This window comes from Pelodiscus sinensis, chromosome 17 (genome assembly GCF_052426305.1).
Source record: "Pelodiscus sinensis isolate ZL-2025 chromosome 17, ASM5242630v1, whole genome shotgun sequence".
Taxonomy (NCBI): Eukaryota; Metazoa; Chordata; order Testudines; family Trionychidae; genus Pelodiscus; species Pelodiscus sinensis.
The window spans coordinates 4507922-4532076 of record NC_143068.1 but is presented as its reverse complement, the minus strand read 5'-3'; the positions used below and the strand labels follow the sequence as shown (position 1 = coordinate 4532076).

The 24155-nt window shown below is 46.4% G+C and overlaps 1 protein-coding gene across 6 annotated transcripts in view; it reads left to right on the top strand.

Annotated features, from left to right (window-relative positions):
* Positions 1–24155, top strand: part of ERGIC3 (ERGIC and golgi 3) — an 84942-nt gene that overhangs the window by 59674 nt on the left and 1113 nt on the right. For 5 of the 6 annotated variants that reach the window (XM_075901419.2, XM_075901420.2, XM_075901422.2 and 2 more), the window contains 5 exons: positions 6017–6048; positions 6496–6592; positions 11116–11180; positions 20099–20235; positions 23158–23213. In XM_075901419.2, the coding sequence (XP_075757534.1) occupies positions 6017–6048; positions 6496–6592; positions 11116–11180; positions 20099–20235; positions 23158–23213 (387 nt within the window). The remainder of the gene's footprint in view (positions 1–6016; positions 6049–6495; positions 6593–11115; positions 11181–20098; positions 20236–23157; positions 23214–24155) is intronic. The other variant, XM_075901424.2, reaches the window with a different exon arrangement.

Here is a 24155-nt window from a genome sequence, read left to right as displayed (position 1 = left end):
AGTAGCAGCAGTAGTAGCACCCACAGGCTCCAGGCCTGTCTTAGTGGCTGTTTTGGACCCCATGGGCCTACCACCAGAGCCAGGGCATGGGCCCCTCTAGGCCGGAGTCGGTCCTTTCTGGGTCCAGGGTGCCCCCTTCGGCAATCCCACTGACCCGATTGCCTACGTTGGGGCAGTCACTTCCCCCAGGCCAAACCTCCCCACAGCCCTTGGAGACCGAGGGTCAGGTGCACCAGCCACCCACAGGGCCCTCACCGGCAGCCTCTCAGGTCTTCTCCCTTCCATGCCCTCAAGGGGACATCAGGACCTCCTTCGATGCCTGGCCCAGAGCCTCATGGTCCAGGCTGAGAGGGTGTCAGAGTACTCCGACCTGACTGTCGACATCTTGCAGTTTGATATTCCCACCAGATTTGCCCTCCCCATTAACAAAACGGTGGCCAAAATATCTAAGTTGCTCTGGCAAACCCTGGCCTCTATCCCACTGATGGACAAAAGGGCCGAGCATCCCTGGAGCCGTGTTCATTACTACACCTGTCCTACAAGGTATCTCTGCTGGTGGTCATCACGTAGCCAGGCGCGTGTCCGAGTTGATGGCTCTGACTTTGGACCCCCCTTATACAGTTTTCTTTAAGGACAAAGGTTACGCCCCCACCCTCCTTCCTGCCTAAGGTAGTGTCAAACTTCCATGTGTGTCAGGACACTTTCCTGCCAGTCTTTTATTCCAAGCCCCATGCATCGGGTAAAGAACAGGCACTACACACTTTAGATGTTAGGAGGGCTTTAGCCTTTTATTTAGAGAGAACAAAGCCCTTCCGCAAGTCACCTCAGCTGTTTGTTGCCATTGTGAAGTGGCTGAAGGGTCAGGCGGTCTCTGCACAAAGGATCTCTTCCTGGATCATGGCATGTATTAGGGAATACTATGGGCTGGCAAGGATCTCAGCTCCTCCCATCATGGCCCACTCTGAGAGCACAGGCCTACTCTGCAGCTTTTGTGGCTCTGTTCCCAATCCTGGACATCTGCAGGACTACCACTCAGTGGAAGGCTAGAACTCTGATCCTGCCTCTTGGGGTTTCTGCCTTGGAGTCACCTACATGGAATGGACATGAGCATGTAGAAAGAAGATGAAAGAACGGTTACTTACCTCGAACTGTTCTTCGAGATGTGTTGCTCATGTCCATTCCAAATCCCGCCCGCCTCCCCTTCCCTGGAGTACTCCAGTAAGAAGGAACCGAGGGGGTGGAGGACCAGCGGGGGTATATATTGGCCAGTATACCAGCGCCACTCGGGGCTCCCCTGCTGGCCCAATGGGTATTGCTAAAGGAAAAATGTCTGACGCATTCACGCTGCATGCACATACCTACATGGAATGGACACAAGCAGCACATCTCGAAGAACAACAGTTACAAGGTAAGTAACCGTTCTTTCCCACTCCAGAAGGAAACACCAGAAGCAACCCTATAGGCCCCCTGCTCATAGGCATTTTATTAACACTTGCCTAATCCTTCATGAAAATGCCAGAGAGTTCAAAAGCCTTGTTTATTTGTCTCCTCTACAGCCATGACTTTAATCTGAGATGGCCTCCAAAAAATGATGGGGGAAAAGGTGAGTGGCATCAAAGGTAATAGATGGGTCTTGATCATATGTCAAAAGTGACCCTCAGCACATGGCTAGGAATGAGTTAGTCACCCATAACTGGAAGCTGATAATGGTAGAGAGTTGGGTCTTGAAGATTATCTATATAGTTCCTCTTCCTTCCTCACAACCTGCCTTCATGGACCATGAGGTGATTCTTCAACAGGAAGCAGAATCCCTCCTATGCTGACAGTCAGTAGAATGTGTCTGGCTTCAGTATCAGAGGAGAGGGTTCAAATCATATTTCCTAGTCCCCAAAAAGAAGATCCATGATGGACCTTTGGCAACTCAACATGCTTATTCAAAAGTTGCAAGTCAGCACTAATCCTTTCCCTTCAGGAGGGATATGGTTTCAGCTCTCAACATGAAAGACATTTGCTTCCATATAGACATTCACCCCACCAGTAGGAGGTTTGTACATTTTATGGTGAGCTAGGAACCTTTCCATTTTTGAATCCTCCCTTTTTAACTTGTGACAAAACATAGTGTTCACAAAAAAACTTCCATGTGATGGCAGTCAAGATCAAATGCCAAGGTTACTTGGTTTTACTTGGCTCCTGGTAGACTACTTCTGCCAGAGATTAAGTTGACAAAGAATTTCTCATACAGAGCCATACAATCCTGGATATTTACATAAACAGAGGGCCCACAAGGACAAATTTTCAGAGACATTGTACTCCATTATTGAAGTGAGAGTTCTTCCCATCCCTGCTGAAAAATTTCAAATAGTGAGCAATCTGATTGCACAAATTACCCTCCAGCATATGAAGTACAGTGTTGACACATCTTTCATTATTAGGCCATTATGGCCAGGTGTACCCACATGACGTCATACACCAGGATACATCTATGATGTCTGCAGTCCTGGCTCTACTCAGTCTCTTTACCAGGCAAGGATCAACATCAATTTCAAGGTGGCTATTCCCACAGGCATTATCGCCTCCTTCTTGTGGTTGATCTGAGAAAAGGTGAGAGTGGAGGTCCCTTCAGTACTTCAGCCCACAGTGCCACATTGTGCCCACCTGAACAATCACACTTCTGGCAGGTACCGGAACCCCACAGGAGGCCAGGTGGTAAATCAACTTACTAGAACTGAAAGCAGTCTGCCTTGAGTGCAAAGCCTTTGTCCCACTAATATACTCACTCCACAACCAACTGATGTTGGACAATATTACCACTTGGGAGTGACATCTCTTTCACTCTGCCTGGAGGCTGTCAGACTCTGGAACTGGTGAATCAGAAGCCACATCACAATCCAGGCCACTTGCCTGCTAGGTATTGATGACTCTTTAGCAGACAACCCGACAGGGGTTTCTCAGTGAAATACAAGTAGTAGACCCACAAGTCAATCCTGACTGAAATATTCACAGTGGGGTACACTTCAATAGGACTCTTTGTGTCCCAAATGAAGAGAAAACTTCCACTGTATTGCTCCTGGACCAATGACTTTAAATATGCCTTTCTTCCCATTCCCCTGCTTTCACAGGTCATTAGAAAGGATTGTCACAACAGAGCCATTATCACCCATTTCTAGCACCCAGCTGGCACAGACAATTTTAGTTAACAGCACTACTGACCATTTCTGCCCTCCCCCCCCCTCAGCCCCATCAAGATCTTCACCTATTAAAATCTCCTGACTTAGGAGAGGGCAGAATCCAACACTTCAGTCAGAGGTCACTGCACCCTTCAGTCTGATGTTTGGATGGAACATTTCTGTTCAGCTCCTGTTGAGGCTATTCTTACCCAAACTGGGAATGATTCAACTGGAATCTGCTGCCTGGCCAAACAAAGGCTTTGTTCTGCCTCAGCACAGCACAATGAACATTCTCCACTTACTGCAGCTATTCCATTAACCCTAGGCTTTGTCTACACTGATAAGTTTAAAGCGCAGCCATGAGAGTGCTTTAATGTGGCAGTGTGGTCATGGCACCAATGCTGAGAGAGAGCTCTCCCAGCACTGTAAGTAAACCATCTCCATGAGGGGAATAGCTAATAGGAGTGGGAGCACGACCCCCAGCACTGGGAGCCTGATTACACTGGCGCATTACAGCACTGTAACTTGATGTAATTGGGAGTGTTTTTTCACACTGCTGAGCAAGAAAATTACAGTGCAATAAAGTGCCAGTGTAAACAAGTCCTTTGATTATCTCTTGTCCCTAAAAGCCTTTGGTGAAGGTCCACCTTGCAGTAATTAGTGCCTAATCAGGACCTTCCCACCACTGATCAAACCTACACTTATATGGGACTTTAATTTTATCTTGTTGACACTGACCAAGCCACAATATGAACCCATAGTGACACTGCATGTCTCACTCCCCCATGAAGGCAACCTTCTGGTGGCTATCATTTTGACAAGAAAGATGATCAAGCTGGGAGCCATTTTTTCACAGAGGTTTTTCTTCACTTGCATCCGAAATTTCTCTCCAAAGTTGTTTCTGAATTCCACATCAACCAAATTATCCATTTACTTGCTTTTTCAAGCACCATGCTTCTCCTGAAGAGACTTCACTCCCTTGATACCTGGTATGCCCTGGTGTTCTGTGTGCAGAGAACCAAACTAGTCAGAAAAATCACCAAGTTTTTTTATCACCATAGCAGAAAGATCACATGGGCAAGCTGTATCCTCTAAAAGGATCTCTGCGTGGGTTTTGAGATGCCTCCTAGAGCACTACAAGATGGCATACTCCCGCCCTGTGGTGATGTCATGGCTCACTCCACAGCATCCCTGCAGGTCATGAGACAAGGCATTTGCAGGTGGCCACCTGGAGCTCCAGCCACACATGTTCACTACACGTATCGGTAGGATTGGAATCTGTGTTGCCAACTTCCTTGCACTCACCTCCAGTGTGAGCATTGCTTGCAAGTCACCTATGTATGGAATACACATAGGGACCGGTGCTTGAAGTAGTGGAGGTTACTTTTTGTAACTGGAAGTTGTTTGAGATGTATGATCCCTATTTGTATTTCACTACCACCGCTCCATCCTCTCTGCTTTGGCTCCTGTTGGATTTGCAGGAACAAAAAGAACTGGATAGACATTGCCCCACACTGGTGCTTATGCCTTTAGAGGCAGGAGAATGAAGAGACCTATGGAAAATATGCAAGGCTATGGACATTGCTTGTAAGATTTTCCAGGCTAAGGTTTGTGGTGTGCATGCATACTCATATGCAGAGTATAGATAGGGACCACACATCTCAAAGAACTTCTAGTACAGTAAATAAATTCCATTTTTCCCTTTGTGCTCTCTTAGCTTCAGGGAAGAACAGATGGGGGCTGTCTGCTATTGGGAAGCTGACAGTCTGTTTGGATGCTTCATCTGTTGAATTTTTTACAGTTCTGTAGGCAAATGCTTTGTTCAGTCACTGGTGCAGAATGGGTGTAAACATTATTCTACCTTCACATTCTATAGCCATCTGAGGAGCTAAGAGTTGAAGCCAAACAAGTGAACACGGATACCAGCAGAACTCTCATAGTTGACCAATAAACCCTAAACATTTGCTTTCTAAAGCCATGGGCAAATAGTCTGATGATGAATGATGTGTCTTTTAAATAATGCCCCTAGTTCAGGTAACTCCATCCGTTTTTCTGGAGGCATTTAGTTAAGGTTGGTGTGACAGGGCGGATCCGCCCCACACTCAACTCGCGTGCCTCGGGAAAGGCCGGAGAGCGCTGATCAGCTGTGCCCGTTGCTCGGCAGCAGCGGCACAGCTGACAGGCGGGGGCAGGGCGAGCACGCAGCATCAGGCATATGCCAGGGCACGCCGAGGGTGGGAAGACGCCCTGCTCGTCGGGGGGGGTCAGCGGGTGACATTATCAAGGCTGCCGGCAGACGGAGGTTAAAAGGTTGCCCAGACACAGAGTTGGGGGAGGACAGATGGTGAGTCGTGTGGTAGGGTGAGTGGAGATGCCGCTGGAACTAGCGGGGTAGGAAGCAGCCCAGGGCAGGACCTTTAGGTATAAAGGGGCTGGCAGGCTGGTGAGTTTCAGGCTGTTCCCCACTGGCCAGACAGGACTAGGTGAACCTGTCCTTAGGCCCCTGGGCTGAGGCCCGTGAGAGAGGGCAGGCCCAGGCCCTCCTACTCCGCGTTCCTGAACGGGGAAAGCGATGGAATCTGGCATCAGGACCGCCACTTGCCTTCAGGGAGAACAGTGATGCAGACAAAAGGACAAGCACGGGGGCGAGCACAAGGCCGCCCATGTATAGTTGGGAAGTGGATTTTCAGTGTTGTTCTGTCACATGCCCTTCTGCATGCAGATGAGAAATCCAGGGTGTTTTCTCAATGCTTTAGATAGCAGTAGATATGATGGGAGTTCCTTTTTTTTGACAAATGTCCGTGGGTCCAGGGTCAAGATTATTTTAACATGCTGTTTTTCTATTGCAGTTCATGATTTACAGAGCTTTGGACTTGATAACGTAAGTGTTGTAAGAGCATGCATGTAGAGAGGGTGGGAAATGTTCTTTTAAAAGACTGCATGTCTCTTTTCTTCCTAATTTCTAGTCTTCTCTGTTCTCTTTTCGCTTATCACATGTCTTACAGCCATATAAATGCTGTTTTAGAGGGGACATGGACTCTACTGTGCCCCCAATTGCATCTGAATTGGTTCTTCTTTGTCCTGCACTAGGAGAAAGGAGACACTTGCACCTCAGAGCCTCTCCCTAAAGGGAGGTTTCCACTGTGGGAAGGATGGGGAAAGGTGCCTACACCTTGGAATTTCAGGGGCATCAACATTGCAATTTCCTATGGGAAAGAGAGAAGAGATGCTCACCAAAGAAAGTGGTTCATGCTCTGCAAACCCAAGGCCATCATCCTGCCCCTGGGTAGATGTGCCAGCTATATGAGTGTCAGTGTTTCTGTTTCAGATCAATATGACACATTACATCAAACATCTCTCATTTGGGAGGGATTATCCAGGCCTTGTCAACCCTTTGGATGGGACAGATGTCACTGCACAGCAAGGTACAGCCTTGAGGACAATTTCTTCTAACGTTTTTTTTTATCAAATAAATGTTTCAGAGCAGCCTAAAAAGCAACACAGACAGAGTAACTTGTACAGGCTGCTGGGAGAATCATGGTGGGGCTGCATAAGGGGCAAGACTTACTGTCCTAGCAAAAATTACACTTGTGCTCTCCCTGATAGTTGCTCATTTGCTGCTAGGGGCTGGGGCATACATAAATAAGTGTCTTTTTCTGGCGTAGCATACTAGAAGATTACCTGTTACTGCTTGGGTCCTTCAGGTCAGGAGGCTTCGGGTGTAGGTGTTAGGGTTGGGAGTGACGAGGGGCTCAGGGCAGGGGTGGAGGTGCAGGAGTTAGGGCAGGGGTTGGGAAGCGTTGCGGGGGGGCCCAGGGCAGGGGATGGGGTGGTGGGCAGCTGCTCCCCAAGGCCAGCCCGAGGCAATGGGGCCATGCTGCCTAGCCACTAGCTGCTCCCTAGGGTCGATGGGGGGCCAGGTGGCCCACTCACTGCCTGCTCAGGGCCATGCTGGCTGGCTGGTGGCTGTTCCCTGGTACTGTGGTGCTTGTTGCCCCCTGTGGTCATTTGGCAGTATAACTGTCACTGCTATCACAGCCCTTCCTTTCTGTTTGATGAGAAACAATAACATTCCTTGCACATCCTATTGTCTTGGCACAACCAAATCCTCACCTTGCTTTAATTTACAATAAGAGGAAGTTGCACACCAAATGTGGTGGTCCTAGCTCTTACTGTTAAGGAGGAGTTCTTGAACAAACTAACTCATGGACGGACACACAGATGCACAAACTCTCTCAAATATATAGTAGATGTGACTTTAAAGACCCATTTTCCCCCTTTCCTCTCCTCCAAGTTCTCATGCCATTTGTATTTTCTTACATTCCTCTTGCTTACAGAAACACACACCAGTTTCCTCTTTCCCTCCAATGGCTCATACACATTTCCCTGCACACATGTGTGTGCTCACACAGTCCCTAGCCCCGCCCTCACTAATGAGTAGATCTGGTAATTTTTGCCATTACTTTTAATAAATGAAGAATTGTCTTCTTACAGAATAACTACCACCTTCCATTGCTCTTAATGGGATTGATGTTTGAAACTGACTTCAGTTAAGATGCCTTCTTTCCAATTGGTGAGCACTTTCTATTGCTCCCAAAATTAAATCTACAGTGAAAGTAAGAAGTTCTTAGGCCTTGTCTTCACAGCAAAGTTATCTAAGTCACACCATTATAGTTGTACCAGTATAACTCCTCATTTGGACACTTGTATTCCACCATAAAGAGTATCTCTTTGATTTAACATAAGCCCCATTCACATTCAACATAAACTGAAAAGGACACTTATATACCAGAATAAGAAAGTCCACACAACAGTTATACTTGTAAACGGTATCAGTTTAAATTTTCATTTTGAATTATTCAAAAAATATTTTCTGTGTAAACAAGGCTTCAGGTGGCTATCTATGCATCAGAATGTAAAAGGCAACACTCAGACCCGTTGAGCTGGAAACAGATAAATTCCATTTTCAAAATGGAAAAAACAAACACACAAATGGTCTGGTAGCATGTCTTCAGATGCCTGGAGTTATGAGTTTGGGATATGTACACCCGTAATAAATAGAAGAGGGGAAGAGGAGAGGGAAGAAAAACGGAGAGGGGTGAAGACACAGCATCGGTAAGTATCTGAAGATTGGATAGTTAAACTGAAGCTGATAAATATCAAACTCAATAGGCTGACTCCCATGTCAGGAAGGATATAATACAGAGAGCTGTTTGCACCTTCAATGGTTGTTAAATTGGTAGTGTCCCAACCAACTTTCGTCACCATTGAGTCCGTTAGCATGTGAATTGAATTTTCGGATGAACTCTAATTCCAATGCTTCCCTGTGGATCTGGCTTGTAGAACTGGTTTGTGACAAGACAGCTACTAGGAGATCTTTCAAAGAGTGATTTGAAAGGTTGAAGAGCTCTCCAATAGGTTTCTGTATGTCTCCTTGGCATATATCTGATTTGTGTCCATTGATTTTTTTCCCGCAGAGACTGTCCAGTTTGTCCAATATATATAGCAGTGGGGCACTGCTGGCATAGATCAGATTACTGGATGTGCAGTCAAATGACCTTTTGATTTGGTGGCTGATGTTGTTGGCGCCAGTGATGAATTTGCCAGTATAGACATGTGGGCAGAGTTGGCATCTTTTTTTGATTGCAGGGCTGAGTTCCTGGAGGTTTATGATGTGGTAGTGTGGCATGGTTACCAGAAAAAATTCGTTTCAGATTTGGGGGTTGTCTGAAAGCAAGAATAGGCTTTTCTCCAAAGGCCTCTGAGAGTGAGGGATCATTTTCCAAGATGGGTTGTAGATTGTGTAAAATGCGTTGGAGGGGTCTGAGTTGTGACTATAGGTAACAACAAGAGGAGTTCTGTTGTTTACTCTTTTGGGTCTGTCTTAAAGTAGTTCATGTCTGGGTACTTTTTTGGCTCTGTCAATTTGTTTTTTCAGTTCTTCAGGTGGGTATTTCAGTTTTAGGAATGCTCTGTAAAGATCCTGTAGGTGATTGTCTCTGTCTGTGGGGTCAGAACAAATCCAGTTGTATCTTAGGGCTTGGCTGTATACAATAGATTGGAAAATGTGTCTGGGAAATATCTCCAAGTCAGCGGAACAGCCATGGGCACTCGCATGGCACCACAATATGTTAACATCTTTATGGCTGACCTTGAACAATGTTTCCTCAGCTCTCACCCACTCACATCCCTACTTTACTTACACTACGTTGATGACATCTTCATCATAATGGACCCACAGAAAAGAGACACTTGAAGAATTCCACAAGTATTTCAGCAACTTCCACTCCACTATCAATCTCAGCCTGGACCAGTCCACACGAGAAATCTACTTCCTGGACACTACTGTACAGTTAAATAATGGACAAATTTCCACCACCCTATATTGGAAACCCACCAACCGCTACACTTACCTTCATGCCTCCAGCTTCCATCCCAGACACATTTCCCAATCTATTGTATACAGCCAAGCCCTAAGATAAAACCGGATTTGCTCTGACCCCACAGACAGAGACAATACAGAGACAATCACCTACAGCATCATAACTCTGGTCATCTGAAGAAGTGGGCTGTGCCCACGAGAGATCATGATACCATCTACATGTTTTGTTAGTCTATAAAGTGCTACCAGACCATTTTTTTTTTCTGTAACAGACTAACTCGGCTACCCCCTGAAGCTTCATTTTCAAAATGGTTACCTGAAGGCAATGTGTAGCTTTAGTCTTATCCAAACCAATGGGATACGGCAGTCATTTTGAAAGATGGCAGTTCTTCATGGAATTCTCTGTAATAGAATATTAATTCTTCAGCTCTTGCTGAAGGAGAAATTCTCAGTTATAACCCACCATGAGCCATAGGAAGTTTGATGGAGCATGTGTCCTCTAGGGAGGACAGGAAACATCCCCTGCTCTTTCCATCTTCCTTGCAGAATAGCTGCCTCCAGAATTTTTTACTAGGTTGGATAGACATATATCAGGGATGGTCTAGACAGTGCTTGGTCCTGCCGTGAGGACAGGGGACTGGACATGATTTCCTCTCGAGGTCCCTTCCAGTTTTAGTATTCTGTGAATTTGGCCATTCACTTTTTGAGACAAAGCTTGGAAAGTTTCATCCCCAATGATGAAAGCTTTCTAAACTAACTCTAGCCTCCCTGAGAGGGCAAGGTCCCTTGGGAATCCTCTGTGGCAACAGAGCACCCTCTGTGGCATGCGGGTACAGATTTATTTGGATTGTATTTCAAGCCCCAATCCTTTGCTCTAGGTGCCATTCACCAAAATTAAAATATTCCCTGTAAACAATTAAAAGAAATATCTGTATTAGTTCCTTCATCCTTTAGAGATTCAGCTCAGCTTACCATTGCCTCAGAGAGATATATGCCCTTCCTAGATCTTTCAATCTAACCCTCACCCTAAATGCCTGGAAAAAAGAGTGATCATGGCATACAGAAGGAGTTCCATGGCCAGTATCCTGTGTGGAAAATGTCCTCCCAGGACACTCATCTGGCTAAACTAAGGGCCTCTAGATTAAGCAATGATGTCACAAGGAGAGAAGTCCCTCTTAGGTAGGCAAGTTTCTAAGAATTTAGAGATCAGCATATTTTAACTTAGCTTCATGATTCTACCACCACCCTCAACTATAGCTAAGAAGTATGTCATGGCCATGCAACATGTCTTTTACAGCATGATTTGGCAATGCTTTGTTGTGTCTATTTTGTGTGCTGTGGTTATTCCACATATACTATAGCTAATCAGAGTTCTCCTGGCCTGTAACACATCTAGGTAGTTCATAATGATGTGGCTGTTTCTTCTGCTGTCTGTATTGGCCTTGCAAAGTATTTACATTAGCATTTAAAAGAAAAATATACTAATAAATGTCACTAAAGTTCAGTATGAACACCATCAGTGTCTTTTCTGATTATTCACAATGGCTCTTTGTCTTCTGCTACTAGCTTCCATGATGTTCCAGTACTTCGTCAAAGTGGTCCCTACCGTCTATATGAAAGTTGATGGTGAGGTAAGCACCAGTTTTTGTCTCTGTATACACAAGTGAATCAACAGGTCTCTTTCTGCAGGCCCAATTCCAGAAACACTTGCATGTATATATGCTTCCTGTACTTTAGTAATTTTGTTTTAAGGTCTCTCTTCTCTTTGAATGTGTGGAGCCATTTCAAACTGTGACTGGTGGAGTTCTTGCTGCAGAGCACTTGTTTGCTTTTCCTTTTGATTATCCATTACCTACACAGTAACAGCGAGGAACACAAACCATACATATCCTATTTGTGGTTTTACACCTCCCCTGGGAACCTTCCAGTCAGTTCCTGAATAGCTAAAAGTGAAGGCAGCCCAAAAAACAACAAGCCAATCCCAAAAGCAAAAATGATTGAAAGGTTAGTGCTTCCAAAGTGGAACAAGGAACACAAAGATGTAAATATGAAGAGCACCTCAGAACATTTCTGCTTCAAACTGAGAGGAACTATTTTCAGAGAACCAGAATTAGCAGGTGAGTAATTATCTCATCTCAAAATACCATGTGTGTAAAATACTCAGTGCTTGCCAAAGGCACTGTACTTACAGAAGTCTCCACAATCAGAAGCTAAGCAATAAGTGAGAGGGCTCCTCTCTTAAATAGTCAGGTGCCCTCATTCTGATCAGTCATCTGAAGCCACATTCTTATCATAGAACCAGAGGGCTAGAAGGGACTGCAAGGGTTGTCTAGTCTGCACCTGACAAGATGAAGGATTTGTTGTGTCTAAACCACCCAAGACACATGGCTATCCTGCGTTCCTTTGAAATTTTTCAGTGAAGAATTCCACAACCTCTCTAGGCAGTCTGTTCTATTGTCTTACTGTTCTTACAGTTAGGAGGCTTTTCCTGACACTTAATCTAAATCTGCAGTGCTGTAGTTTGTACCCATTGCCACTTGTCCTATCATCTGTAGCAAGAGAACAGCTTTTCTCCTTTTTTATGGCAGCCTTTCAAGTATTTTTCCTTTTAATCCCCTCTTTTCCAAACTAAACAAAGTTCCTTTACCCTTTGCTCATATGACTTGCACTCCATCCTTTAGATCCTCTTTGTTGGTCATTTCCTGATCCTTTCCAGTTTCTCTGCATCATTTCTATACAGTCTGTAAAATTGGAGACTTCAGCAATGCTTAACAAGTACTGAGTAGAGCGGTGCTATCATTGCAAAGCCTCTGTTAACACAACCCAAAATTGCATTGCTTTTTTTGCAGCAATATCATGTGACTGACTCGTCTTTTGCCAGTGTGCTGTCTTCTTTTTCAGTGAATGGTGAAGAGTATAATTCTGATGTTCTCAACTGAAAGTTCCAGAGACTGCTCATCATAAGGATCAGTCTCAGATCTGCTCAGGTTGTCTATAGACCTGGTCTCTTCAGCCAAGTGACCAGAGATACCTTGTAGGATGCAGCCCTCCTCCATATCCATAGACTTCCTGACACAGAAGTGAACTCCCTAGTCAGATGGGACACATCTATGATCCTCACAATTTAAGTGGGAGAAATGTGGAAATCTCTTTGGCCAGGTCTACACTAGGACTTTACACCAAATATAACCCCCCACAGTCGATTATCTAAGTGATTCATCCACAGTACCAAGCCTGTTGCGCCATCCTTAGGGGCTGCGGAAGTTGAATCCTGTAGTCCTGCTTTTCCTGACTGTGCATGGCTGAAGTTATCTAGTGTAGATGCTGCATTGCCAGAACTCCAACCCCATTGGCTGCCAAGAGGCCTCCTGTAGCTGTCCACTATGTCCGCTCTGGCCACACTTTGCATTTCTACAGCTCTCCTGCTGAGCTCAAAAAGCCCCAGGAACTATAAAATGGCCTGTCTCATTTGGACAGCTTTGTGAGCCCTTTGTGAGAAAGCAGTACACTGTGAGATACGTGGAAATGACTTCCATCTCCAGTCCATCCAACACTGCGACAATCGCGACTTCTTGTACTTCCACAGTCTCAACTTTCCAGGAGCACAGAAGAACTCCAGTCTTGAGTGGCCAGGAGATCCTGGACTTCTTTGAGGTATGGGGGGGATGAAACCATCCTCAACGATCTCAGGACCAAAAAATGGAATGCCATATCAACAGCAGGATCATAGCCAGCCTTGCAGTGAAAGGCCATTCCAGGACCTTCGTGCAGCGAAGGGTGAAAATCAAAGAGCTGTGGCAGTCCTATCAGAAGGTTAAGGAACAGAATGGACACTTTGGGGCAGTATTTCAAGTGGCCGAGTGCTGTGGTGTCCCGAGTGCGGGCACTCAGGGCACTCCAAAACAGGACTGCTTTGCTGTCCCTCATCGAGGTACACAAGCAAGCAGGGAACCCTGAGAACTGTCTGTCCGGGGTAGGGGTAGGGTCGGGTCCCTTTAAGAATGGAGCTCAGTTAGCCTCAGGCAGCAGCCCCACACACTAAGTCCTAAACTGATGCCCTGCAAGCACTGGTTCCGGCCAGCCTTAACTTAGGTTCAGGGTCCACTCAATGTGGACATGCTATTTCGACAGTAACACAGACAGGGTCAGTATTTAGGTGGCTAACCACGAATGGATGAGTTGGCCACAAGAAGGTACTTGAGAAAGCAGAGGTTCAAGAGACAGAATTAGCAGACAGAGAGGAGCCGGGGTTGAGAGGGAGAATTAAAATAACAGAGAGGCGGCAGAGTCAAACAGAGAGGGCTGAGGAATTTGTAGATACACACCATCTGTGTACAGTAGATGGTGCAGCCGAGCTTGCATAGTAAGTCATGACTCAGCAGGTTAACCGGAGTGGAATCAGACAACAGAAATGCATGCTCAGCTAAGAGGGAACCAACTTGAACAGGCAGAGGTTCAGAGAGAGGATAGGGAGTTGGAACCCCCATAATAACTACAGCAGATACAGTTTTTCCAGATTGGGGAACCGCAGGCAAATCGGTGGTATGGACTGCAGAAGGTGAGGCTCCCATGTTGACGAGGAAAGGAAGTGAAAGGTCATTGACAGTCAGGACCCGTAGGAGAGAGCGGTAATAAGGGAGCTAGAATTTCTTGAGGTTCCCCTAGATCCCATCATTGCCAGGGAGCAAAATATGGTTGGGGACCGGCGGGCGGCATGTAGCCTTGTTGATCGCTTATGGGGCCATTACGTTGGCTTGGACACTCGTTTTTCCAGTGCCCAGGTAGTTTACAATAATTATAAACACCTCCAAATCCCGAAAACCGAGACCCACGGCCTCTTCCCTGACCTCGTCCCCTTCCTTGGAAACCCCCATGGTCCCTGTATTGCCCGCCCTCTGCCTGAGAAATGCTGTATCTGGAGGGCCATCAACTTTTGTGAGGATTGTTCCTCCTTCCCTTTAAGAGTATGCTGGCAATGCTCTGCCACCGTCTGTAATTTATCCATGGTCTCAGTTTCCCAACCAACACTAACTCATTTTAACATGCTGCCAATAGCAGGGGGGAGGAGACCATTAACAAATGCATGTGCCAGGGCACCCTATCCATTTTCATCGGACTGCTATATTCCCGAATGCTGTTTGAAAACATCGGTCAGTCGTGCCCGGTACTCTCCCGGACTTTCCCTTTGTTTCTGTTTACAACAATATATGGCTGCCCAGTTCATTTTTGGGGTCCGCACTTGGGGAATGGCGTTGAATAGATTTTTCCAAATTTCTCTACAGTGGACTCTATATGCGACTTCTGGACCAGTATCTTTCATGGTCGAATGGCGATCTGCAGCTGGCCAATTTGCTGCAGTCAGCCATTTCTTGTACTGGCTGGTAGAGACTAACAGTGTACACAATTGAAGGAGGTCCGTCTCAGAGGGTTCATAGGTTTCACAGACCAGTGAAAATTCTTCAGCGAACTTAGCAGGATTTTCCTGTGGCTCAGGGAAGCCTTTAATTATTGCCTAAAGTTCTGCACGAGTCCAGGGATTATAACTCCAAAAGGGACCAGCTCCCCTTCCCTCCACATGAAGGACCCGCAAGGATGCCTGAACAGCAGAAGGAGGAGATTGCATACGGGTAGGACGTGGAGTTGGGGGACCTTGAACATTTTGCAGGGCTGCAAGGCCAGTGAGGGTATTTTCCTCGTCTTCGTTATTGGAAATTAATGAAGGTCCTCCTTCGCCTTCCTTCTCAATGGGGTGAGAATACGGAGGGGGTCGGGTTCAATCCAGATCACTATGCAAAACAAGGTATAAGGGAGCACTCGGACCGGTAGCGGGAGAGGTTTCATCCAATTGGGTTTTTAGTTTATCATTAGAATTTTTAAGGGAGGCGAATTTCGATTCAGTCCATCTACAATTTGCCTCTTCCCACCACTGCATGAAACAGTCAACCTCCACCTTTGCCAATTTAGTTTTTTTGGTTGACCGAGTTTCTTTTAAGACGTCCACTTGGTCTTTGTCCCATGATCCTAATAGTGGCCACTGTGTTTTGGGATCCCCTTTAGTTAACCTAATCCATCTTTCCAGAAATTTACAGGAGTCCAGACCCTTTCTAAAATACATAAACTGAGCCGACGTCCCCTTAGGGAACTGCCCCGACTTAGATGTCTGATTTCCCATACAGGAGGACTTAACACACATAACTCGCACAAGAAGGAAAATCGGGTTCGTCAGAGTGGTGCCCAGTGCAACACACAAAAGAAGCCCACGGGCTACTGCCTCAATCGCCCTTGCGTTCACTCCAAGGATTTTATCCAAGGCATGGTGCAGCTGCAATTGCAGATTCCAATCACGCAGACCACTGGGACAGGAGCCCCTTGGTCGGCCAGTCCCCGGACATGGACGGCTCCCGGACTCACTCACACCACAGGGAAGACGGATAGACACAGAGACAAGACAGTCCTCGGTCCAGACCGAATACCAGAGGTAATTACCTGACCAGATTCCAGATCCCGGGATTCACCAGAATAGAGTGAGAACCAACAGGTTCAATGGCGTAGACTTCACTGCGGTCGCGCACCTTCCCGTTCCGGCGGAGGACCGTTCGGGCCAAACGCCCGGGTGCCAGCTACCACGATGGTCAGGAATTACATGGCCATGAATTACATGAAGACGGTTGCCATCTCAGTGGAACCTCCAAATTGGCAAAGTTAGACTAGGGACTCACAGTTTAGCTGACCACTCTGTTTATTAGCAAAGCGCTTCGCCAATACAGACAGGAGAGTGAGTCTCTCTAGCAACACCCAGGCTATCTCATTTATACAGTTAAAAAGAGCGCAAAACAAAGAGAGTGAAACTAACAAGATTACCTGGGGCCAGTCACGTACCCTATTTCCTTATTAAGTATCACCAATCACCTGTTAATGTCTCACTGCAACCTTAAATGGAGCCTTTGTTCACTGCCTAATATCCTCCTTTCTGCTCTTGCTACACGTAGGCACACGTGGCCTTACTTTGGTTCATTCTACTTTTTCAAAGTATAGACATACCCTAAGAGATTAGGGGTAGGCATCACACAAAGTATGTCATGTGATGTCTGCCCTTGTAACTTTTCCTTACCCATCTGGCCCAGTAGTATGTCCTACACCTCCTACTGCATCTGCCCACCTGGTTCTCATCCATAGGCAAAAACGCACCCGGGATGAAATCTTCACAGAGCAAATGGATTGTTTGCACTTCCTTGTGCAGGAGATCCAGGCAGAACAGCAGGACCAGGTCACTGCATGTGAGGAGAGAAGGGCTGAGCGGGAGGAGAGGAAGGCCACTGGGGAGCAGCTCACACACCAGTACGAGATAATGTTCTCCACCCTGACGTCTGTGATGGGAGTGTGTGATGACCTGCCTGGAACAGGCCACCAGCCATAACCTTGCCCGCCCACCCTTCAGCATGGATACCCAGTTTACAGAACACACACACACACACTAAGCTGCATGGGCTAAAGGACTCCCACACCTCTCCATTGAAGGGCCACTATTCTACAATTCTCTGTTTTCATGGCTGCACCTGTATTAATAGAGCCTAAGGATGCCAAGATCCCAGCAGAAGCAGGCCTCTTGCACCACACTTGGGAAATGGACAACTTCTCTGTCTTGGTGGCAGTCCAAGTGTTGGCCCTGGCATGTGCAAGACACAGCAGAAAGCCAGCCTACCCCTTCTCACTTCCCCTCCCCTACCACCACTACCTGCAGGCTCCCAGACTGGCTGGGAAAGTTGCACTATCCTGAGAAGCCACGTGTGGTGTACACAGTGGGAAGCTACCCTCTGGTACCACACCCCTCCCACCTGCAGGCTTGTGGCCTGGCTTTCCCCTTATCATGGCTGCCTGCCTCCAGACTGAGTGTGTCCCAATGCTCCCCTGAGACGTCTGTGCACCTGCTCTAAAGTGCCCGTTTTAAAGCAAAAATGTGGCCTTGCATGAAACACATCGCCATTGTTTGAACCGAGATCTTTGTGTACACTAAGGGTATGTCTACACTCGCACCCTAGTTCGGGCTAGGGATGCAAATGCAGGCATTCAAAATTGCTAATGAAGTGGGGATTTAAATAACCCGTGCTTCACTAGCAAGATCTGGCCGGCGCACTAGTTCGAATCACAGCTGAATCGAACCAGGAAGTGCACGCCGGGACGCGTTAGTTCGTACCAAACCCCTTGGTTTGAACTAACGTTACTCCTCAAAAAATGAGGAGTTAGGGTCCTGAATGGCGTTCTATGCCTCCAAAGAAAGTTCTGAAAGGAGGAGCCGGACTGTGCACGCTACATGGAGATGGCTGATGCCATGGAATGAGCTGCTGAGCCCCCTGAAGCTTTGCCACTGCTACTGAAGACCCTTCCTTCACCAGGGCCTTCCATTCCCTGCACGGCCCGTGCTGTAGGGAGGATTTGTACTTGACCAATGCCTGCCACGTATTAACTTCATAGCGGGTGAACAGCGCCTGGTGGTTCGCCATTCTCAGCTGAAAACTGGACAAAGAATAAAGTTTTCTGCCAAATAAGTCTTTATGAGGGTGTGATGGACTGGGCCGGGTCTGGGCACAGCTGAGGGCATCCACTCAGGGCGAATTGCTCAGACTTGGGCTCTGTACAGCCCTAGACTGGAGGCCCTTCCCAAATAGGCCACAAACCAGTCACACTGAGCGCTTCAGCTGCCGATCTGGCCAGCCAGAAACCTCCCGAGCAAAACCCCTGTGATACCCCAGCTCTATCCGTACCCCAATCAGCCCCGGGCCTAACACACAGGTGTGGGGTTTTAGAACCCAATCTCACCTACCCAGAACGGGTTCTTCCAGTCCCAAGAAACTAGCCACAGGTCCCAATCAATTTACAGTCCGGATCTTACCCACAAATCATGCTAAGCCAATCCTTTAGAATCTAAAATCTAAAGGTTTATTACTAAAAGGAAGAAAAGCATGAGAGTAAGGTTGTTGAAGGATAATACATTACATGCATCAAATCACCCAGTTCTCTATACAGGCTCCTAGCAGAGATGTTATAACCACTAGTTTAAAAGTCTCTGGTGTACATCCTATGTCAGGATGGGTCCACAGTTCTTTCCGGCTCATCTTTCCCTGCAAGGCTGCATCTGGGATTAGGAGCAAAACTGAAGACAAAAAATGGAGGATGCCACATGGCACTTATATACTTCCTTGGTCTCTTCCAAGCTGGAGAGTCACATGGTCAGCAGCCAGGCCTATAGCTTCATTCCCCAGGTGTGTCTTTGGCATTTAGAGATCTATTGTCACTGGAGCCTCGCTCATCAGCATAGTCATTGAGCAAACGTTCCTGGCCCATTGCTCTGCCTCAGACAGAGAATTTTCCAGCATCAATACAGAGGACATGTTTATAACTCCACACACAGACAATATACAAGTATATGAATAGCATATACAGAATCAGTAAAAGGGAAGTCTTCGTTTGACACCTCGCATGGCCCCCTTTGTACCTGCTTTTGGGGCAAACACCCCCCCATGGGTGCAGCAGTGAACTGGCTGCTCCCCTAAAATCCAGCAACGTGACAGAGGGGACTTGTCTCTGCCCGGCTTTCTCAAATGTTTCACCAGGGCCACATCGATACCAGCAGTGCTCTGCATACCAGTGTTCAGTGCCAAGTCCTACCTTTGGTCTTGTGCAGCAAGTGCGGACTCCATTAGTAGCACCTGGAGCCAAATGCCCCTTTCTTTAATGGTTCTGGGACAGAAGGACCTGCAGATACGACACTTGTCCAAAACTTGTCCTCCCCCCACTTCCCTCCAGGCAACACAGACAGCATGCAGATTGCTGACTGGCATAAGCCTGAAGCATGCAGGGTAGGCTTTGAAGCCAGGGGAGCTTGGTATATGTATGCCACTCCACGGGGTTATGAGACCCCAACCTCTAAGGTACTGCTTAGGGAAATGCTTCTGGCACCAGTGCATGTGGCAGACATGCACACCTATGTTGAATGGACATGGGTGACACATCTCAAAGAACACCAGTTATGGAACAGGTAACTGTCTTTTCTCCATGGCCTGCAAAGACTAGAGGAACTACTAGCAGCTGGGGAACCAAAGGGTCACCAGAATAAAAATTCCAAAGACTGGAAGGCAGAGAGGAATGTTAGGGGAAAATACACTGAGCAGGCAAAGCTGAGGGGTTGAGAAGTGCTGCAATAGTGGCTGGAATGGCCCAGCTCCTGAAGGCAGCCCTAAAGAAAGAACTATTAGCAAGGTTCCAAAGATGTTGGGGGTGGAACTAGTTCCCACCCATTATCACCACCATAAGTGGCCAAAAATTGCAAAGCACTTGGGGGCTTATGCTTCTTGTTCCCAACTCTCAGTTCTGTAGAATCTGTCAGGGTATCGTCTTTAGCGAAAAAAGGGTTAGTACTGGGAGTATCCCTTCTGGTATGCTCTATGGACAGGATGGCCTTCAGCAGGGACTCCAAAGTGCAGTCCACACCATTCAGTCTTTTTGTTACTTAATTAATGAAATAAGATTTCTCCCATTTGTCTCCTGGCAGGTGGTGAGGACTAACCAGTTTTCAGTTACCCGACATGAGAAAATAGCCAATGGGCTAATAGGAGATCAGGGCCTCCCTGGTGTATTTGTGCTCTATGAACTTTCTCCCATGATGGTGAAACTGACAGAGAAACACAGGTAAGGGCATGTTTCTAATTGCCTCATTCACCTTACTTGGAAGATGTCTGTGAGGCCAGTTCTTGTGCAACCTGAACCTCTCCAGATTCCCCAACATTTTAGAATAGAGCCTGTAGTGATGGTAACATGCAGTGTATAAGCAATGTGTGCTTTAGGATGTTTTCAGGAGGGTTTCTATGAATTTATTACAAGAAGCGATCTTGGGGATGGCATATGTAGGTTTACAGTGTAACACCAACTATTCCTAACCAGTATTCATTAAGTAAAACACTGTCGGTGTTTAGCTTAATTCAGCCAAGCTTTTAAATCAGTTTTCTGGAGAATTCACAGCATCTGTGTTGCAATGAAATAGTTTTGATGGATGGGTGAATTAAAGTTGCCATCAAATAAACTTTCCAGGAGTTATGTCTTTTGTGTTAAAAACATTAAAAAATGTGATCACAGTATACAGCATGGTTTATCTGTTTTGGGGAGTGGGCTTTTGTGGTGCTATCTCTCAGCAGAGTCTCTTATATTTGCATGCAGTGTTGAAAGTACAACAGCAAAGAGTTAACATATTAATATTTGGTGGTTAATATCAAACACAATCACATCAATGCAACATGAAGATTGTATTCCATCCATTACAAGTAAATTATAACAGAAGTACTGAGAGTTCCCTTTTCATTGGAACACTCATTTTAAAGCCTGGCTTCATTAAACAAAATCATCCAGACTTGAGCAAACTGAAAAGCCAAGGGTCCTATTTTAGCTGCATTGAACATAGTCGTTCCTGAACCTATTTCTCTTATAAAAGAAAAACACGTATTACTGTTGGTTAAATAGACACCCTCAAACAAGCAGACTATGCACTGTTTCTTAGCTTTATGATACCGGAACTTTTCCATGGTCTTCATGTTAATCATATATTAGGGGGTTGGGTGGGTTGGTTGTTTTGGTTTTGGAATTTTTGCTTGTCAGTGCAAATCGGTGGTGCTGGTAAATTATTTGTGATAAAGACCTGTGTGGATTTTATGTTTTAAAGGAAGCATATGAATTCATGAATAGTGTCATTCAAATCAATGGGTCTATTTGCAAAATATGGCACTACTCAGTCTGAATACATTCTCTGAATGTACATCCACTCAATGTGCAGCAGCAGTCAAAAAAGTTAACAAAATGTTAGGAATAATTAAGAAAGGGTTAGAGAATGACAGAAAATATCTTATTGCCCCTATATAAATCTGTGGTACACCCACATCTTGAATACTGCATACAGATGTGGTCAATTTATCTCAAAGGTATCTTGGCCCTGGAAAAAGTTGAGAAAAGGGCAACAAAAATTATTAGGGGTTTGGAACGGCTGCCATATGAGAAGAGATTAATGAAACTGGGATTTTTCCGTGTGGAAAAAAACAACTAAGGAGGGATATGAGAGAGGTCTCATGATTGGTTTGAGAAAGTAACAAAGGAAAAGTTATCTAACTGTTTCCAAAATACAAGAAGTAGGGAATCAATTAAATTAATAGGTATCAGGCTTACAACAAGCAAAAGAGAGAATTTCTTCACACTATGCACAGTCAACCTGTGGAACTCCTTGCCAGAGGGCATTGTGAAGTCCAAGACTATAACAGGGTTTAAAAAAGAGCTTGATAAATTCATGGAGGATAGGTCCATCAGTGGCTATTAGGAAGGTGTGTCCCTAGCCTCTGTTTGTGTGAAGCTAGGAATGGGCAACTGAGGATGGATCACTTGATTACATCTGATAATTCTCATAATGTTCTGATAATTCTCTCTGGAGCACGTAGCATTGGCCACTGTCAGAAGACTGGTTATTGGGCTAGATGGATCTTTGGTCTGACCCAGTATGGCCATTCTTATGAACTAGCCAATTAGCCCATCATAAGAGGGAATTTTTAGGTCTCTCCTCCACGTCAGTTTTCTCTCCTGAGCCTCTGGTCTCTCACTAAGTCTCTCTCTCTCTCTTTCTCAGCTCTCCTCCTCCTCCTACCTCTCTCTCTGTCTCTTTCTCTTCTCCTCCCCCTCCTGCCTCTCACTCGGGGGACCGCGGAGCCCAAACGGCAGTTTGCGCCACTTGCTCCCAAGCAGTGGCCCGGCTGAGTGCAGCAGAAGTCAGCCGAGCACCACTGCGGGAGGCGAAGGGGGACAGGGTGGTGATGTTCACGTGCAGGGTGCGGGGCCCGGAGTCGCTGTCATGCCGCACGTCACTGCCCTGCCCCCCTTCGCCTCCCGCCTTGGCGCTCAGCTGACTTCTGCGCCACTCAGCCAGGCCGCCACGGAGGAGCAAGCGGAGCGAGCGGCTGTTTGGGCTCCCCCACGGTGGCCCGGCTGAGCGGTGCACAATTCAGCCGAGCGCCACGGCAGGAGGCCAAGGGGGGCGGGGCGGTGATGTACACAGCCAGGCCACGCCCCCAGGCCATATACGTCGCCGCCCCACCCCCCTTTCTCTTCCGCCATGGCGCTTGGCTGACTTCTGCACCGCTCAGCTGGGCTGCCGTGGGGGAGCAATCAGTGCAAGCGGCCATTTGGGCCCCGCGCTCCCTATGCAGCACGGGTGCTGCATGGGGAGCATTGACCCAAACGGCCGCTTGCGCCACTTGCTTCTGCGTGGCGGCCCGGCTGAGTGGCGCAAAAGTCAGCTGAGCGCCACGGCGGGAGGCAACAGCGCCGCCCAGAGGGAACAGCCAGCATTTCAGTGTTACGGAGTCACAGACAATGGGCTACTATATATATGATGGTGGTACCAGAATCTGACCTGTACTGATAGAATTTTGGGATTTCATTTTCTTCGCCTTCAAGCTCTTCCTTTTTTTTGGTTTAAACTCCATATTTAAAACTTTCAAGTGATCTGTTTAGGTATTGATCTATAGTCATGGTGCCTGAAATTGTGGGGGTTTATTCAACCTGATTTCCTCTCCCCAGGCCCTTTACACACTTCCTGACAGGAGTCTGTGCCATTGTTGGAGGAGTATTTACAGGTATCAGAACTTTTCGTTCAATTTTTTTCCCCTAAAATGTACAAGCATGTCACCCTGCTTATGCTAGATCTGAAATGTAGGTTGAAGATCCTTTGGGCAAAGATTAAGGATTTTGTCACCTTCCCAGAGCTACTGCACATCATTTGAAGCGATAATCATTGGAATGAAAGTTAATTTATTTACAGAAATCCAGGTTACAGTGTAAGTATAAATACAATAATGTCTAATTCCCCCATAAGTGGCAGTACGAAAAGAAGCTGACTTTACACAGAATTTCCACTTGAAACAATAACAGAGTTAAAGAAATATTACGGAATCTCTGTTGTTACTACATTTGAGTCATATTTGTCTAGAAAATTTGCTTGACTCAGGGAAAAGCTTTCCAGAAGCAATTCCTTTAGTAAACAGATCTCAATCTTGTTTTAAACAGGGTGGTTGGGTTTTTGAGGATATGAAAAAATGCTTGAAAATAAATATGCACAATGAAACACACAGTACTAGGAGCCCACCTGTCAACGGAGGGGCGTTTTGTTTTTATTCTTTTGGCTCTTTAATTCTTCAGTGCATGTGTATCTGTCTTAGGGTATGTCTACACTAGCTCCTTAATTCGAGCTAGGTAGGCAAATCAGGCAACCGGACTTGCAAATGAAGCCCGGGATTTAAATATCCCGGGCTTTATTTGCATATTCCCATCCAGTCGCCATTTTAAAATTTCACTAGCCCGAAGTAACTGCCGCACGGCTGCACGTGGCAGTCAAACGGTAATTAAAGGCTTAGTTCAAATTAACTGTTACTCCTCATTCCATGAGGAGTAACAGTTAATTCGAATTAAGCCCTTAGTTCGAATTACCGTTTCACTGCCGCGTGCAGCCGTGCGGCAGTTACTTCGGGCTAGTGAAATTTCAAAATGGCGACCGGACGGGAACATGCAAATAAAGCCTG